The sequence below is a fragment of the Chaetura pelagica genome, unplaced genomic scaffold, assembly GCF_000747805.2.
Source record: "Chaetura pelagica isolate M959 unplaced genomic scaffold, ChaPel_1.0 scaffold18, whole genome shotgun sequence".
Classification (NCBI taxonomy): Eukaryota; Metazoa; Chordata; class Aves; order Apodiformes; family Apodidae; genus Chaetura; species Chaetura pelagica.
Genome location: NW_009954310.1, coordinates 2828462 through 2846809, shown reverse-complemented (window position 1 = coordinate 2846809; position 18348 = coordinate 2828462). Strand labels below are relative to the sequence as shown.

General features: G+C 39.6%; 2 protein-coding genes across 2 annotated transcripts in view; one reads left to right on the top strand and one right to left on the bottom strand.

Annotated features, from left to right (window-relative positions):
- ZCCHC11 (zinc finger, CCHC domain containing 11) overlaps positions 1–13463 on the top strand; it is a 36413-nt gene extending 22950 nt beyond the window's left edge. The window contains exons 20-30 of the mRNA XM_010004025.1: positions 203–280; positions 745–922; positions 1266–1313; positions 1411–1493; positions 3417–3532; positions 5183–5343; positions 6307–6404; positions 8756–9085; positions 9134–9281; positions 11723–11896; positions 12904–13463. Of these exons, the coding sequence (XP_010002327.1) occupies positions 203–280; positions 745–922; positions 1266–1313; positions 1411–1493; positions 3417–3532; positions 5183–5343; positions 6307–6404; positions 8756–9085; positions 9134–9281; positions 11723–11896; positions 12904–12995 (1506 nt within the window). The 3' untranslated portion in view covers positions 12996–13463. The remainder of the gene's footprint in view (positions 1–202; positions 281–744; positions 923–1265; positions 1314–1410; positions 1494–3416; positions 3533–5182; positions 5344–6306; positions 6405–8755; positions 9086–9133; positions 9282–11722; positions 11897–12903) is intronic.
- A 1131-nt stretch (positions 13464–14594) lies between these two features.
- Positions 14595–18348, bottom strand: PRPF38A (pre-mRNA processing factor 38A; the record flags this gene model as incomplete). Its single annotated transcript, XM_010004038.1, has 9 exons — positions 14595–14827; positions 15078–15126; positions 15477–15574; positions 15654–15680; positions 16106–16218; positions 16775–16885; positions 17063–17148; positions 17649–17770; positions 18245–18348. Coding segments are annotated over 9 exons (753 nt in total), but the record flags the coding sequence as incomplete, so codon positions are not given.

Here is an 18348-nt window from a genome sequence, read left to right as displayed (position 1 = left end):
ATCCAAACAATTTGATAGAGGCATAGCAATAATGCAGAAAGATTTTCAGACTTTGTACCAGTGGGAAATCCTGCCTATATAAGAAGTAATTGTTAAAATTAAATTGGTTTTATTTTTGTATTATTTCTTATTAACAAAACTGCAAGTCTTTTGTGGTGACATTGAATTAGAGTGGTAACTGTGTCCCTCTCTATTTTGGCAGATATTTGATGGAAAACAGATTCCACAAAGAATGGTGGATGGGTGGAATGCCTTTTTCTTTGATGACATGGAAGAATTGGTAATATTCTAATTCCAGAAGAGTCATTAAAACTTGGGGTTTTTTTTATGGGAAAGTAGTAGAATCATAGAATGGTTAAGGTTGGAAGGGACCTTAAAGATCATCAGGTTCCAACCTCCATGCTATGAGCAGGGTCATCTCACACTACACCTTTTCTAACAGTGTAAAGTGTGAAAGGGTAGTTAAATTTCCATATCCATATTATTTTAACTTCCCAAATGAATCCTGTTTTGCCAAAATGTATGTCTGCATTTTTCTTGGTTTATTTTAAATCATTCCTAAATAACATATATCAGGAAACACACCTTTTACTCTTGATAAACAGTCCATGATTGAGTTAACTGTAGTGATAAAACCCAAGTGTAACTGTTCATGGTAGACAAACCCCTAATGAGAGAGAGGTAGCTCAGGAGAAGTGCTTCACTAACTTTAGCTGAACAAGCTTCATCTTCAATTGCATGCAGAAGAAACGTCTTCCTTCTCTTGGGAAGAACACTGAGTCACTTGGAGAGCTCTGGCTAGGCTTGCTGCGATTCTACACTGAAGAGTTTGACTTCAAGGAGTATGTGATCAGCATCCGGCAGAAGAAGCTGTTAACAACCTTTGAGAAACAGTGGACATCCAAATGTATTGCCATTGAAGGTACTTCTGTGCTGAATTTCTGTTCCACTGATGAGGGAGTGATGAACACTGTTGCTTGAGGATCTGTTCTCCTTGTTCCTCTCTATGTGAGGAAACTATCACCAGTGTTTAAAAAAAGCATTGCTTGCAAGTCCTACAGCTTACAAAATAAGATTAGACTCCTGACATCCTAGTTAATTACTCTTACTTTATTATGGTTCATCACATTTTTAAAACACTCAGGACTGCTTTGTTACCATCTGCTCTGTGAGTGCATTTGAAATTGAATTCTCTGTTAAAAAAGTAAAATTGATGCATCATATTTTTTCCAGCTCTGATTTGCTTTTCTTCCTCTTTTACACAGATCCTTTCGACTTGAATCATAATCTTGGTGCTGGAGTCTCTAGGAAAAGTAAGCTGTTCATATCTACTAATTATTAACATTCACTGAATTCTGAAGCGTTGTGCCTTTTCTGTTGTTTTCCAATAACTTTGTCTTTCTTCGATAGTGACCAATTTCATAATGAAGGCGTTTATCAATGGGAGAAAATTATTTGGTACCCCATTCTACCCAACTGTTGGAAGAGAAGCTGTAAGTTTTCATAGTTTTAGCATGGTTTTCACTTATCTTCATCCACTGAATTGATGCATCCAAATAAAGTATCTTGCATGTATTCATCAGTTTGATGTGCACAATGTATGTAATTATACATCATCTGTGTAAAACATACAGCTTAGTGTTGGGCTCCTGCTATACACAATTCAAAGGAGTAGTTGGGTGGGTAACAGGTATTTTTGGCAGGTTTGGGGGAAGTAAACTTGTTTTAGTTTTTGTAGAACTTTTCATTGTGTGACATTAAGTATTGCAGAGAAGTGCAATATTGGCTGTAAAACCCAGAAATAGCTTTTAGAACTTTCCTAGCTATCCATGTAGCTAAAGAAAACAGACTTTTAGATGTTAGATTTTGCTTATTTTCACAGTTGATGGGGAAAGTAAGGATTGCTGCTTAAGGAAGGGAAAGGATTATGATCAGCTATTTCTTTTTATCAGTTAACATTTATCAAATTTGCAGTGAGTCAGGGTCAGGAATGTGTTCATGCAACATCATATCAGAGAAGGTGCTCCTCTGTTCTACAGGGTCCAATCATCAGAACTGTTTTGTTTGGTTTTTTTTAATATGAACAAACAAAATCAGCTGCAATTAATACTTTTAACACCTATTTAGAAATGAGTTTTTTAAGACAGTTTAGAGGACTGTTGTCCCAATGGATTTCAACAGGGTTTGTGTTACTGAGGTTTTGAAAAGCTTTTTACTTCCCCATATGCTTCGCTGTCTCCTATTTTCCACTTGCTTACTTTGTGCTTTTTCTGAGTTTTTATGAAGTGTGTTTTTGGTGCAGTGACAGTGCTCTGTGTTGTACTATGCCTAGTAAAATTGGACCTATTTTTACTGGGGCCTTTGAATACTGTGATACAAATAGTAATGAATTACAGTGTGGATGTAGTTACCTGTAACTAACAAATATGTGAGCATATGTAGTAACTATTGCTAGTTAAGGTTGGGGTTTTTTATTGTTTGCATACATGTTCAACACAAGGCTATAGTGCTTCTGGCAAGCATATACTTTGTGTTTGTGCATGTGGTAGGTTGGGTTGTTCTGCCTCATCCCAGATTTTCCCTGAATACTTTATGTAAGGATAAGAGGCAAGGCAGCCTTAGCATGCAAATGAGCTGCCTCTTATGTGAAGGAAGTAATGCCACTAGGATTACATAGCATTTTAATTGTCCAGAATGTTTAACGAAGAGAAGAGTTCTCAATCTTCTTCCTAAGCCAGTGCCCTGTTATTGCAGCTTGGTGGTACAGAGAGGAAGCTGAAGCAAAAAACAGGTTGAGTAAATGACTTGTCTACAGCAGGGCTTTGCTCCTGATCTGGGGTTAGAACATTTCTATTTGTGCCTCTCTTTCAGCCTTTCAGGCAAGATGTTTTATGTTGCTCAGAGGCTGTACATGGTGGCCTTTGCACTGACACATCAGAACTGCAGCTCTCCTTAGCAAATTCCAGGGGAAGAGGTCAGTGTGCAGATGCTCCATCTGCTTCCCACCTGAGCTTTGTTCTGTCTAGGTTGATATAATCAGGTCATTGGGGAAGGGACATAGGCTGCTTTGGAAAGAATACAAGCAGTGACTCAGACACCAAAATAGATCACAGACAGGAAGTTTCCCTCTGAAGAGCCTTTGGTGAAATGTAAGGTGGGCAGGAGACTGGAGCATAGATGAGCTGTTCTGCAAATTCAGTTTCTGGCCCTGAGACTAAATACCCCTTTCTAGCCCAGATTGCTCCACATCTCTGAAGAAGCTGCCATTATCTAGAGGAAGAAGAGGACAAGGTGTCATCTAAGAAGGAGTAAAATTTAAGGAACAATAGGAGATGTCAGGTGTCCGTTTGGCTTTTATTTCTCAGTCTTGTAAGTGATTGGCTTACATATTGCATCTGTCTGATGTGTTTTGATAGGAATACTTTTTTGACTCCAAAGTGCTGACAGATGGAGAATTGGCACCCAATGACAGATGTTGTCGTGTTTGTGGAAAAATTGGTCACTACATGAAAGACTGTCCGAAGAGGAGGAGGTAAGTAGCATACAAAGCTAATGTGAAGTCTCAGAGATGAAGTCAGGAGAGACTTGGATATTTGAAGTTTTAATGAAAATTAGGAATATGCTGGATTGCAGATAAAATCAAAGCTTTCTATCTAATCCTCAACTTCACATCTTATTTTTGCTTTCTTAATGCTTTTTCTGGTCATCTTTTTAACACACAGCAGAAAATCAACAGTCTATTGTATGTTGATTCTTTTTGTTCATTATCTGTCTGTAGTTACAGCTTACCTTAAAATTTAGATCACTAGATTATCTTTTTATAGTGTAAACATTCAGATGGAGACCACTTCACCTGACTGTACAATTCTAAAGTATTAAAATGTATTTCCTGTAGTGATCATGTTCAGAAGATAGTGTTGAATTTGAATTGTTTGCTAGATCTGATAATGTGCCTCTGCAAGGCAGGTAAAATTAATTTATTAAAATCTAGGAGTACAAAATGTACATTGTCATGCTTCATTTCTGTAACATCATACTAATGGTAGTCACTTAGTGATCTTGCACTTGTACATTAAATGCACTTAGAGAATTTTGGATCCAGCAGTCCTGCAGAACGAGTCCCTAGTACATGCAGGTCAACATCTCCAAAGAGAGTTTAGCAGGAACTGACAGAGAATGTGCACTCCTCACCTACTCTGTGTCACGTTTTTAAATAATTGGATTTTTAATGACCCATTCAGTGTATGTTGTTTGAGTCCTCCTAAAGCCTGTTGAAACCCATAGAATGTAGATTAAAGTCTGGGCTTTTGAATTTACATTTTACATTCATTTTTGTGCTCCATAGTTCTTCAAATACTATTGGTCTCTTCCTGGTACAAAGTCCTTATTTACAGCTTTTTGTTGGGTCAGCAGAGTTCAGGATATATGAAACTTGACTAGAACCAGAGGGTCACAGGTTGACTCTTTCAGCCACTCACTTGACACACTCCTCGCAAGCACTAGCACACTGAATTGCATCCCCTCTTTCCCAACATCTGGCTCAGGAAAAGAAGTTTTAATCTACTCTTCATAGAAACTGCTACTGCAGCACAGCCACACAGACTCTCCCTCCAATTGTATATACAGCTCACAAAATAGTATTAATATTTAACAATCCTACAGATACATGGAAAAAGATCTTTATTTCTTGTCTTGGTTTCTGATCACTAGCTCTTTTCCTGTTTGTTTTATTAGTGCTGAGTGTTTGAAAGAGCCTTAGTACTTTCTTTCACATTGTGTCTAGGCTCAGGATGATAATACAGTCTCATATATACACCATCTCCAGATAAGATACAGCTAATTTGTTTTGTGTCTTTTCAGTCTTGGAGAGGTTGTTGCATAGAACTACTCCCAAATTAACTGGCAGACTAGGCCTTCTTAACTGCAGGTATAGCTCTGCACTAACACAGTCAGATAGCTTCTGGAAAATTCTGGGGAGCTTCTAAGTTTGTTAAGTTTATACAAACAGGTTGTTAACCAGCCCAAATTCTGGTAGTGTTTTTCTGGGATTCTGAAGATATTTATTTGTATTCAAGTAAAGCTGCTGGTAATGTAACCATAACCTTTGAATCTATCAATCTAATAGCTCTGCAGAGATAATTTTTTGGTGGCTTTTAAATTGCTAATAAAAATTATTATTCAGGTTGAAGAAAAAGGAGAATGAGAAAGATGATGAAAAGGAAGTGAAAGAAGAAGACAGAGAAACAAGAGAGAAAAGGTGTTTCATCTGTGGAGATGTGGGTCATGTTAGAAGAGATTGTCCTGAATTCAAACAAACCCGTCAGAGAAATAATAACGTGCCAGGTAAGTCAGTTTATATGTTTGAGTGTAATTTGAAAGTTCTGAGATAACTTCTCTCTAGGTTTCCATACAGGCCTGGTAATTATGCTAGAAAATTGTGCAAATAAGTATTTCAGTCATTGCAAATACGGCTTTTGGTCTAAGTCTTGCTTTTTCTCAAAGGGAGTAAAGCCTCCTGAAGTAGAATGGGTGGTAAAAATGTACTCAGCACTAAGTATTGTGTACTTTAGGGTATTGCATTATTTGTCTCCACTCACAATGGGTGTATTTAGGGGTGGTAATAATAGTAATAATTGAACGCATTTCCTCCTCCAAATGTTTCTCAAATGTTCAGTTAACTCTCCATCATCTGTAAGAGGTAAGTAAATGTATTTTCACCAAAAATCAGTGATCTTAAAGGAACACTTCTAAAACCATACAGATGCATTAGGAAGCCAGAGCCAGTTTTCAAGTTACTGTTAGTAATTAGAGACGAGTCTGATTTCACAGGCATTCAAATTAGGCCCTTAGGTGCCTGCAGTATTTGAACGAGTAGAGAAAGCAATGATAAATGAACTGCAGAGAGAACCTTGCTGCTTTTCTGTGTTCTGATATCCCTTACTCTTTTTGTTTTGTTTTTGTTACTGCTCGCTGCTTTTCTGTGTTCTGATATCCCTTACTCGTTTTGTTTTGTTACTGCTTTTGCTATTTAAAATACCACTGCTGATAATGGTAGCATGGAAACCTGTATGAAGTAGCACTCCCACCTGATAGCAAATTGAGCTTTGTCCATGCTAGAATTTGTCTTACCAGATTTTGGGTTTAGCTGCTATACCTATGAATGTCTGATGTTCCCAGTGGAGGGAAAGCTTTCCACTTAGAAGAGAGGTTTACCTACTGTGTGTCACATGAGAATGAAGGTGTCACTGACTCCCAGTTTTGTGATAGTTATTCTGTCATCCATAACCTTCTTTGTTCCTTGATTAGGCACCCAGTTGGTCCGGAGCTTGGTAAATTCACAGCTAGTGGCTGTGAGTCAGCAGCAAGTGGAACGACCCTTGCGCACTAGACAGTCATCAGAATGTGTAAGTTCAATTAGCTGTAGTATTGAATCAATCCTGAGCCATGTTAGGAACAGGCTTGCAAAGTTTTTTTTCTCAACAGATTCTGAACTTCATAATTACAATATCGCACTCTGACAGTTAATGAAATTTGATTTAGAATGTAGTGTGTCTCAGAGGGCATTTATGGTCTTTCAGTGTGGAAGCAACGTAATCATATTTCATATGAGATAGCTTGCAGTTCTGAGAGACCAGCTTCACTGTCTCTGGGGTGCCTTTTGAAGTCTTCTGCTTAGTTATTCTGGTGATGTTTTTGTGTTACTAAGGGAAGTAAATCTGTAAACATAGGTCTGTGACTATTATAATTCTCTGTGGTTTAAGATAACTGTCCTAAAGGACTGTCATGAACAAGCAGGGAACACAGATGAATCATATTTCAGTTCAGATGTGATACAGGGAAAAAGTCTGCCAAGAGCACACTAGAAGCACAAACAGAACAAGAGGCAAATCTTTGGTGATTTCTTTTAGAACAGATAAAAGATGTTTAACCTGCTTCTAAGTGGAGATAGACAGCAGAGACTATTTGAACAAATACAACTGTTGGCATTTAATATTTTTTGAGTACAGAATACAGCAGAAATTCATTAATTTTAAGCTGTTAGTCTGAGAAACATGTGCCTGCTAATGAGGCTAGCAAGTGAGCCAGTAGAATAATCAGGGCTGCTGATCACTAATGCTGTTTGTTCAGTTTACTACTTCAGGGTATAGAGCAAGCATTAAAACAGCTCTAATCTAAGTGAAGGACTGAGCTGCCACTGTGCTATCCCATGACACAGGAGTATCTTTTTAGGAGTCTTGTATTTCTACTTGGGAAGTTGAAGCTGGACATATGGGTGTGCACGCAGGCACATCAAGCACACTGGACCTACTGCATGTGCACATTCTTATGTCATCTGGGTGTCATGGATCCTCTGTGTGTGTTGCATGGTTGTTATTTGATCAGGATTTCTTGGTGATTATGTGCTGTCTAGGGATTGTTTGAGGAGAATGGGAAGAGGGAATGTTCGTGGAGCAAGAGGGAGAGAAAAGGGAAAGCAGGAGTGTGAAGGCAAACCAAGAGGCTACAGCTCAACATTTCTGTTCTGCTGCTGGCATGTCCAGTGCATGCTTGTGGTGGTTCAGTGTTTACAGGAAGGGCAGTGTTTACAGAAAGCACTCTTTTTACAACATTTAAACTCTTTAAACTAGTTGTTGTCTTTTAAATCCCAGGTTTTACTTTCTCTTCCTGGTTTGATAGAAAAGCATAGGAGGCACTCATGCAGGAACAGTTGGAATAGCAGCAGGGAGTTATCCCAACGTCTGGGCTTCAGCTTTTGCTCAGGCTATAAGGCACACTCTGAAAGGCTGGCATGGGGAAGTCCTGCAGACCTCTGTTTATTGAAGAAGAGTGGCTGCCAGTTTAAACAGACAGGCAAGCAGTCTTGGATAGTGACAAGCTGCAGAGGTGTTTGACAGCAGCTGAATTACTTGGAGCTGACTGCTATAGTGTATGGAGGGAGACAACTCCAGAGGGAGATTGGGATCTGAGATTCAGGTAATTCTGTCTGGTTTGGGTAGCTGTCTGTCATTTGAATTTTTCTTTGGAGGCACCTATCTCATCATCACCATCTTGTCTCAGTGATTAGAACTTGATTAGTTTAATCCAGACATTGCTAAAAAATGTTGGCAGATAAACTGGGGAACTCTTTTCCCAGCCACCCCAGTTCTTAAAGTGCTTCTCTGCTTAGTTGCAATACCAAATGGATGAAATAGGCTCATGTTTGTTGCTGATGAAAGGGAAAGCTCTATAAAGGTTGTAATAATTTCTACTTCTGTGCCTTCAGCCATGGCCTCACATCAGGATATGGAGGCTGAAATTGGGCTTTTGAAGTTTGAACTTCTTGTTTAACAATTTAAATGAAATACTGGGAGTTTACGTTGGAATTACTTTTAAAAGTGTCTGTAGTAGTAAGAACCATTCTGTTTACAAGTAAGTTAATGAGATTCTGGGCTTTAAATAAGTAGGGTGGGGAAGACTGATTAAACGTGTGAGGAGTCTAATGAAAAGCTTGGGACTAATGATTGCTCAGAATCATGTTTCTGGTGGTGGGATGTGCCACATTAGCAGATGGAATTATTTGATGGTAAAAAATCGGTGTTGGTTGAACTGCACTTATTTATACCAGATGGAAGTTGGGCACAGTATTTGGGGTGTTGCTGGGAGTGCTTTGCCTTTTTAATGAATAGTTTTATACAGAGGGTGCTTATTAAAGGGAAACACCATTAAATAGCTAGTGAACTAATCAGAAATACATCCTTTTTTTTTTCCCCTCCAGTCTGACTCGCATCAGTCATCTTACTCTCCACAACCTCAGCAATTTACACAGAACTCTTCTCAGCCAGCCTCCATTAACCAGACTCAGCCACAACCAATATCCCAGTCTAAGCACGTTCCGCCACCACAGCAGGGTGCACAGCCACCCCATCAGGTCCAGCTGCCTTTGTTTAACTTTCCCCAATCTCCCCCAGGTCAGTATTCCACCTTGCATAACCTGGGACTACTTCAGATGCACCATCACCACCAAATTCAGCTTCCCAACACTTCTTGGCCTATTCATGGGCCTGTAATTCACTCTGCACCGGGTAACCCTCATCATTCTACAAATGTTCCATTTTCTATGAGATCTGGCAGCAGCAGCACCACAAATAACCAGAGCAGTGTAAGCTTGAATGATCCCAGTATCATCTTTGCACAGCCTGCTGCCAGGCCCATGGGAATCCCCAGCACTTCTCATGAGGGACACTGGCACAATCCTGTGACTCCAAACTCACTGGTGAACAATGGCACTGTGGGGAATTCAGGTAACTCTTCTCTGTTGTATCAAACCTCTCGCACGTTGTGTACAAACGTTAAGTGTTACAGAAACAGCTAACTCTTTCAGCTTGTTTTATATTAAAAATACAGTGCTTAAGAAACTAAGTAATTGCTTAAATTGTCTTAATATTTTCATAGGAAAAAATAAGGCAAGTTGGATGGTTGTAAATTGAAGGTATTGATCCTATGTGCCATTAATGGCTGGCAGATGAGAAATCATGCATTCAACTGAGAAATGTTCTAATAATTGTTTGAGTCAAAAGCCCATTTCCATGAATATGCTTACAAAGACAGTTTCCATTTATCTCGTTTTGTAGTTTATTCAATGAATGCTGAAACTGCAACTACAAACACAGAGACTGGCAGAATTATGGTTGTGCAAGTTGAATATTGCTTCCTTGCATTTAGTGCAATATGACATGATCTTACATATTCTTTTTTCCTGTAGTTTATCCTGTTACATTTAACATCCTTATCTTATAATCATTTCCTGAAAATACTTCATAGAGATTACCCCTGCAACAAGAAGGCAACAGCCTTCTGCCTCCCACCAAAGCCAAGCACATTTGTATGTTTGAGGCTGAGAGAAACAGTGTAGTTATGACCCGTGCAGTTTGCTCTGTGACATGAAATGTTGCAGCCCCTACATTTTAACTTACCTTTTGAATCATTATAATGGTCATTCAATGGATTTTGAATATCCTGCACACCCTTTCTCTGCACTAATAAGGAGATTGACAGCAACAGTAGATTTTAAACTGAGTCTGCAGTGTTGGATGAGGATTCACCAGTGAGTTTCAGATATTTGTTGAAGTGCTGGAGATACGTTTTTCTCTTCAGCAGTGTGTTTTCTGTGCCTTCAGCGTGCTTTGTCCCTGCCTCTCCATTTCTGATCTTAATTATCTGTCCATACTCGCCTGTCCCCTCCTCCATGTTCACCCCAGCTCTGATTTTTTTTCTCAAGCAGCTCCTTCCAATCCAAGTCTTCTTACCCAGGTAGCTGCATTCTTTCAGACAAGCTTCCCAAATCCTATTTTCTGCTCCATTCTCCCTTAGCGAGTCCCGTTTCTCATTGTGTAGTCAATCAGCTCCTGTCTTCAGTCTTTTTTCCTTTCACTCTCTCTTTGTTTATTTGCTTCCACTCTCATCATGCCTGCACAAAAGGTTTCCTAGTTTTCTTGTGCTGTCACTCACAGTATTTTTTTCCCTTCCCTCAACTTCCATGTATTTCCAAACTCATCACACTACTTTTCCTTGATCCCAGAGCTGGTATTTTTCCTCTTTGTGCTTTAATCAGTTTTGTTTTCTTTTTGGCTTAGATGCCATTAAAGTGGGGTCACTGGCTGAGTGCATGGCAGAGATGAGCTGTCTGCTCTCTGTTTGAAGCATGATTTCTTACTTGCCTGGGACAATTTTGGAACATTGAGTTTGTGGAGGCTTTGTCTTGGCTCACGTAACTTTGAGTTGGAAGGAGCGACCTTACTTTCTTCTCAGCAGACAACTGATCAGAAGTAGGATCATTAGAAGTTTCAGGCAGACAACTTCTTTTCATACTTACTCCAGAGCCATGCCTCATGTTTTATGGTATAAAAGTTACTTTTTTTTTTTTTTAAATGCACAGCTCTTATTTAATGCAAGTCTGTTTGCATGTTTTTTTATTATGAGTCTGAAGGGGAACTGATCTACTGAGGATGGTTACTTAAATTTATTTATTTTTAAATGCGCATTGATCAAATTTTTAAAATAGCAGGCATTGCTGTGTCTTAGGAAAGTGGGAGCTACAAACAGAAAGAGAAGAAAAATAATACAGCATTGGGCATTAAGTGTTGTGTGTCCTGCCTCCTTGGATGCTTGTTTTCTCATCCTTAATGCTGCAGTAATACTGGATTTGTAAATGGAATAATTTATAACTAGTGTACTTATTTCAAATAAGTTTTTGGTTTTCTCTCTAAAAATCCATTTGAAGTTTGTCCAGTAATCTAGATAGTAAGTTTCTTAAGCATACAAGTATACGTGGAATTCCAGTGTACATCTGAGAATTAATTCTTGAAGTAGGATAGTAGCTTTCATGTCACAGCTGTGTCAGTGATAGTGAATATCTGTGTGGGATCAGATATTAGTAACAATGTTCAGGCCTTGTACTTTTCATCGTGAGTATTACATAGGAATAGTGAAATTGTAGGTCTTGTTTTTAATACTGATTCATCCTCTGTCTTGCTCCCTAATAAATTCAACTATAGTGAATAATGAAGTAATTTGGGTGGTAATTTTTATGGATGTATATTGGAAAAAAAAAAAAAGAGTAGCACATCAGGCTAATCACATTAAGTCCCCTGCAAGCTGTTATTTAAGATGTAAATTGTGTTTGTGACTTACTGTTTAATTATTTCAACTTGCAATGTGCTTTTCCCTTTCAATTGAAAAATAGATCAGGGTTTCCAAGGACAGTTTGGTAAAATGAACCCTCCTTCTGTCCCTTGGGACCATGGGACCCCTACCCATTTTCCTCTCCTCCGAGGAGCGTGGCCTTACAATATGCCTCAGAACTACATGCAGCAGGGAAATGCCAGCTACCCACCGAACAAACCTTTCTACCCTCAAGGTACTAGAACTAGTATATGAATCAACAGCTCATGCAACATGTCTCTTTACTGTCTCAAAGGCTTTAAAAGCCAAGGAATCATGTTTCACTTGCTAGGCTCCCTGGAACCATAATGAATCCAAGAGTCAGATCAACGCTTCAGCTTCCTGTATGGATGGATGGAAAATCTTTGTGGGAGGGGAGGGGTTAAATAAAATTCTGGAAACTGAGACAATTTGCAGTCTCTTGCACTTGTAGCTCCTGCTTCACTGCTGCTGTCTCAACTGTAGATCCACCTCTGCTTCAAGAGAGGTCAAGATGATTTGCCCATCAGTGCAATAAGAATATGAAGGAATTTTTGTCCTAATTTATTTTATTTGGCCTTTGTACCTTGCCTTTTTTGAATTAATTGCATAGGCAAAAACTTGAAAGACCATAGAATAATTCAAGTTGGAAGGGGCCTCTGGAGGTTATCTAGACCAACCTGTGTGCAGTCAAAGCAGCAGTAACTTGCAAGGTAGATCAGGATCAGTTATTCAGGGTACTTTGAAGGACTGACTTTATCTCAGCTTTTTCTGATGCGAGGGAATGGTAAGTTAGGGGTTCAGCATCTGGCAGGAGTGGGAAAGGCTGTAGGGTTTCAGATTTTACTTGGAGACTTTGCAATTACGGTGTTGCTGGGTCACCTAGTATAAACCAAGACATACAGGTGCTAAATCCTGTTTTCAAAATGTAATCTATGTGCTGCAACAAGGTTTCCAAGTGAGACCAGTATTTAAAAATCCTGAGATTATTTTTATCAACTGACTAAGCCATGATGTGCAACCAAATGATGATTCTGAGGAAATTCTGGAGATAAGCTTAAAGTAACAGTAAATTGTCCCATTAAATGGGGTCCTCATAGAGGTAGCATTTGTGTCAGTCTAGTAAATGGCTTTATTTCTAAGTAAGATTAATAGATTGAATATAGCCAAGCACTGTTAAATATATTGAATTTGCTGAAGTAATTGTAATCCATTTTCTTTTAGCTGGTCCACTGATGCAGAGTAACCAGCGGTTCTCGCTTCTGTCTCAAGGACACCCACACTTGAATCTGAATTACATTCAACAGAAAAAGTGAAATTGAATGGGATTTTGGGGGGAGGGTGGATGGGGGAGGGTAGGGGAGGAAAAAAATAATCAGGTTCTGATTTAAAATCTTAATGCAACATGTTTAGATACAAGATTATTTAAGACTGTTTTTAAACTGTATCATTTGTACATAGATATGAAGTATAGTTTTTACTAGTATCACAAAACTGAGTGATACAAATGTCATCTATTTTATTACCCTATTTTTAAGGGGAATTGTGTTTTGTTTTATCTTGATAAACTGTAAAGAGAGAGAATTTTTAAAATTAAGTTCTTTATTTTCTATTAGCTGTATTCATACTTTGGTTGCTTCAGACTTTATATATATTGTTCTAAAAAAAAATAAAATTAGAAGGGGATTTCATGTGTTTAAAAATTTGTCACTTCTATTCTTTACAGAACTATGTAGTGCCAAAAAACTTTTTAAAAGAAAAATAAAACTGCAAAAAAAGGACATAAGACTTCTTCCTCTTCCCTATTCATATGCATGCTTGCATTTAACTGTAATTAGGAAACCAGAGTAATAAAATCTGCTTTAGAGGAGACGCAGGATGGGCAGCTTTAAGAAATTAATCAGTATAACATGTTTTTCCCCATGCAGCTGTCATTGCATGTGCTGCTCACAGCCAGTATGTCTTTCTTACAAATACTTGAGGGAAGAGCACACTTGCTTTTCTGTTCAACAACTTTGCGAAATAATATGAAAATACTATAGAAAAACTAGGCTGTAGTATGAAGTAATTTTAAGGAGGATTTTCCATAAATCCACTTGACATTCTGCTTCTTCTGTAAATACCCATGGGGCAGCACATGGAAATGCTTAAGCCCTAAATACAGTGTTCAGGAGATAAACCTGTCAGCCCCTGCTCCTGAAGCAAGACAGTGAACAAGGGGATGGTACACAACAGGTTTAACACAACTTACTTCCTGAGTGGTCTGTAATTAAATGTACTAAGATGAGAACTGTAATGTAATTATTCTTTATTTGAAAAACAGGGACTTGCTGAATGCTGACTTCATTCAGAGAAGGTAGAGCTGAGCATAACTGGCAGATTCTGTTGCGAGTCAGAAGTTTGCCACAAACTATGCTCAAAGTAGTGGGTTGCTGCCTTTAAATGTACTAACTTCTTGCCTGAATAGAACTGAGCGATGCTTTGTACTACTTCAAATTCTTAACTGTCTGATGGTAGCATCAGAAGCAGCATATCATGAGATGTGAGGATGATTCTTACCAAGGAACCACTAACTGGAGAGCTGGTTTAAGTTAGCTCTTACTTTTAGTAAACACATTGAGTTACCAGAGTCTTACTTCCCATCCTGTAGTGGAGGTTTGAGACAGACCAGGCTTGTGGCTCTTCAGTCTTTGTAACTCAAACATACTCTTACTTTGGCAACTTAATGCAGTGGCAGTTTGTCAAAACAACACTCTGATTCAAGAATAAATCCAGGTTTAACTAGAAGTCAAATATTATTAAAGAAACAGCAAGGAGCCTTTAAAGACAAACTCACTCCCCTTTTTTTCTTTATTGGTCTTCACTAGTTTTTACAGGCCTTGAGAAAAACAACCCTCAAATCCTACCACAAGGACAAGTAGCTACATAAAAAGTATCCATAGCTTTCTTTTAATTAAAAAAGAAACAAGCAAAACTTGTACAAGAGAAGGGGCAAAGAAATGGGCTGCTAAAGCAGCCAGTACATGTCCAGCTGTCCTGCAAAGCAAACAGGACAGTATCAGACTGCAGTTCAAGGTCCTTAAATGGTGTGTTGGATTTAGTCTCCTATTCATTCCCTCGTCGACTCTTCTTGTGACTTTTCTTAGATCTGAAACAAAAAACAAAAGCCCAATGACACAGCACTAGTAACTGTTTTGAAAGACTAAAGTGATTTGTAGCAGTAAGTGGTGTTTTCTATGGTCAACTACAGGTAGCATGACCTGACTACAGCACTGAGGTACCGTATGAAATATCTGATCTCCAACATTGTAAAAAGACCTACAATCCCCAAGAGTAAATGACAAGAAAAAGCACCTATAGCAGAACAGACACTCTTGAGAAACAGGCCAAGCCTTTACCTTTCAGGTGATTTGGAATGACTTCTGTGTCTGTGACTACGATGATGCCCTACAAGACAAAAAGGTAACAGTTACTTCCATGGACCATGGAATTCTTTTTTGTTTTGCTAATGTAATCTGCTTCTGGTGATCAAGTGTCCTAGAATAATGCCAGAACAGCCCCAGCCTTAAGTAGGCACTCAAATTAACCTCCTGGCAAATACCTGAAAAACATACTCAGGGCAATTTTGTGTGTATTAAAGGAGTTCTCCAGCTGTGCATTCATACAACTAGCAGTTTTATGAGCCAGATTAAGCACTTATGCTATCTTCTTGATACCGTGACGTGGATTTTCTTGCAGCAGTGGATGTTCTGCTGGTAAAGGCCTTGCCAGAGTTAATCTGTAAATGACAAAATTACCTGGAGACTTAGATCTCGATCTGTGGCGCCTCTCCCTGGATCTGCTCCGGTGCCGTCTTGGGCTTTTGCTGCGATGCCTCTCCCGCCGTGGGGATGGGCTGAGGGAGAGGAAGCTTGTAAGACAGACATCATAAAAATGCTCCCGTTTTAATATTAGATAATAAAATGAAAGATTACCTTCTTCTTTTGGGAGAGCGGCTTCGTCTGGAATTGGGGGAGAGAAGAAAAAAAAAGTTACTAGAAATCATCAGCAGAACCAGGTCTTATATCTCCTGTCTGCTCCAGCATCAGCACCAGGGTTTCTTGTGAACTCCCATGTCCCCAGCCCCCACAGTCAGGCAATCATGTTAGTAATAAGTTCTCACTGACTGATTTATTACTTGGTTCTCCAAGTAACTGTCAAATTTGGCTGAAGTTGGCAAGCAAGTTCAAGCATTACTGAAGGACTAGAGGAAGGGACAGATGGGCTGACAGTGGCTGCGCACTGCAGCTCCTTGCTTGAGAAAGTGGCTAAAGGAATTGGGAGGTGTAAAGAGGTTCTAGCTAAATTGTTATCTTTGCTTCTGTGCCTTGCTCCAGCCATCTCCAGTACAATAGGTAAAAATACTGCTCAAGAAGAGCCGTGTCACCTTCTCGGAGACCTGCTTCGGCTGCGCCTGTACCGCACAGCTGGGGATCTGCGAGGTTTGTCCAGGTCCCTGTAGCCTCTTCTGCGGTGGTCAGGGGAGGGTGCTCGCTCCAGCTGGGCACAACAAGGGGGGGAAGTTTCTGTAAGTCTTGTTGCATCAAGGTTTTTACCTACCAGTAAGGATCTCTGAACAATTAATACAAATTACAAAACTCAGGCAATCAAGTTTCCCCGTCCTCAAGTGTTTCATATTTAGGAATGAGTGCCTGAGCTTGCCAGTTGGAAATACAAGTGGCCAGATCTGATACTGTTAATTCTTAAGAAGTGCAGCAGAGTTGACAACCACAGTTGTCATAACCTCCATCATCACCTGTAGCTCTCTCCATTATACATGTACGTAAAACGATTTATCTGAAATATGACAAGGAATGGATGCAGATTTGTTAATTTCAGGAGACAGAAAAGCCTGACGAACGCAGAGCAGTCGAGAACTGCTTCAGGATCTAAGAAGTTATCACAAGCAGCTTATATGAAAATATGTTAAGGGAGGAGATAAGAGTCACAGGCAGGCTCCTGGTTCCTCTCCTCACATATTTTTCATAGGCCATGAAGTGTTCTGTTATAGCTCAGTACCAGCTTTAACTATCCCTCTGCAAAACACTTCACCAACCTTTTCATCCTCTTCCTCCTCCTCCTCACTAGATTCTACATCATCCATGTCTTCTTCCAGAGCACTGACACGAGGCTCAAGTTGCTCAGCTTCTTCCAAGACATATCGTTTCTAGGAGAAATTATAACTTGCTTTTACATAACCCAAGTAAGAACAAATACCCAGGGAGGTGTCTCGGGTGCCAGATGGGCCCATGTCATGGCTTGATGCAACAAGCCAGTAGCTGATACAGCTACTGAATCCAATGCACTTAAGAATTCAACAACTATCCACTTTTTAAATCCAGACCTGTAATCGAGGCAGGATGATATCGCATACACGTTCCTCATGGAGGAGTTCATCAATAAATTCATCCACGTGCATCAGTTCAAATTCTGCGGGAAGGGGGAAAACAGCATTTAGAAGGCAGAGAGGATGAGCACTGGTGGCTGAAGTAAAGAAATGCTTCAGGCAATTTAAGTGTGCTGGACAAACAACAGTTCCAAAACAACTCTCACAGATGAGGAAAACCATTAGGTCTGTCTTGCAAAAAGAACAAGTTACTGCACAAGTGGGATTAGCAGATTCACTGTGCTTAAACCAGCACTCAAATGGTGTCTCTCTGGTATTGATGAAACTGCTTTTTGATACCCAACAGAAAAGAGAAGCACGTGGGGATGGCAATGTAAGCAAAGCAGGTTTCACTTGTTCAAGTTAAGAAGACCAACAGCAGACTATCCAGAGCATAAATAAGTAAAGTTTAAAAAAGAAGGTTACACTACAATTTTTAAGCTTATATTACTAAAGAGAGCATTTACTTCTAGCACAGTGCATTTTTTTAACAAAAGGTCACCTATGAGTTACTGAGAAGCCACAACTAAGTAAGACTGCTTACCCCCATTTCTGTTCTGACTTTTTATTTTTCTGTAGTCATTGTAGAGTGGTTCAAGATACTTGTAGCAGTCAATGGCCGTGCCTGTCAGTCTCATGTACAACGCACCAAGCATTCGGACATACCTGGAAATCAACCAGATCAGGTAGCTGAGCTCTTCACAGAGTTAGTAATTTAGATGAAAGAGTTTTTACTGAAAGTTTCTGAGAGAAATCAGTGCACTAAAATCACGAGAATAACTGACCATTTAGACTTGCTACTTCAAGTACTGCAGTGTATGGGTTGCTCATGCACACAGGAACTGCATCACAAAGATGAAAGAAATACTGAAGAAAAAGTAGAATAAAAAGGCTCTCTGAATGCACCTCTTTCTCAGTACTTCAGGCAGAGGTGTTTTATCTCAGAGAACCATCGCCACAAAAGCAAAAGCCCGACTGCCACGAAGAGGCAGGACATGGTTTTCAACCAGAGTCTAGCAGGGCCCACTGAAAGCTAAACCCTGCAGGGAGGAAGAAGCTTCCGTGGCTGTTGTGAGCGCCCACGTCCCATTCAGCACCAGCAAAGGAGCAGGAAAACAGCCCGACGCGCCCCCGACTCACTTGAAGTCCTCGTTCTTGATGAACTCCACGATGATGTCCTTCTCCGGCTGGATCTGCAGCATCTTCAGCGTCAGGCACAAGAAGGGCGTGGGCTTGATGTTCCC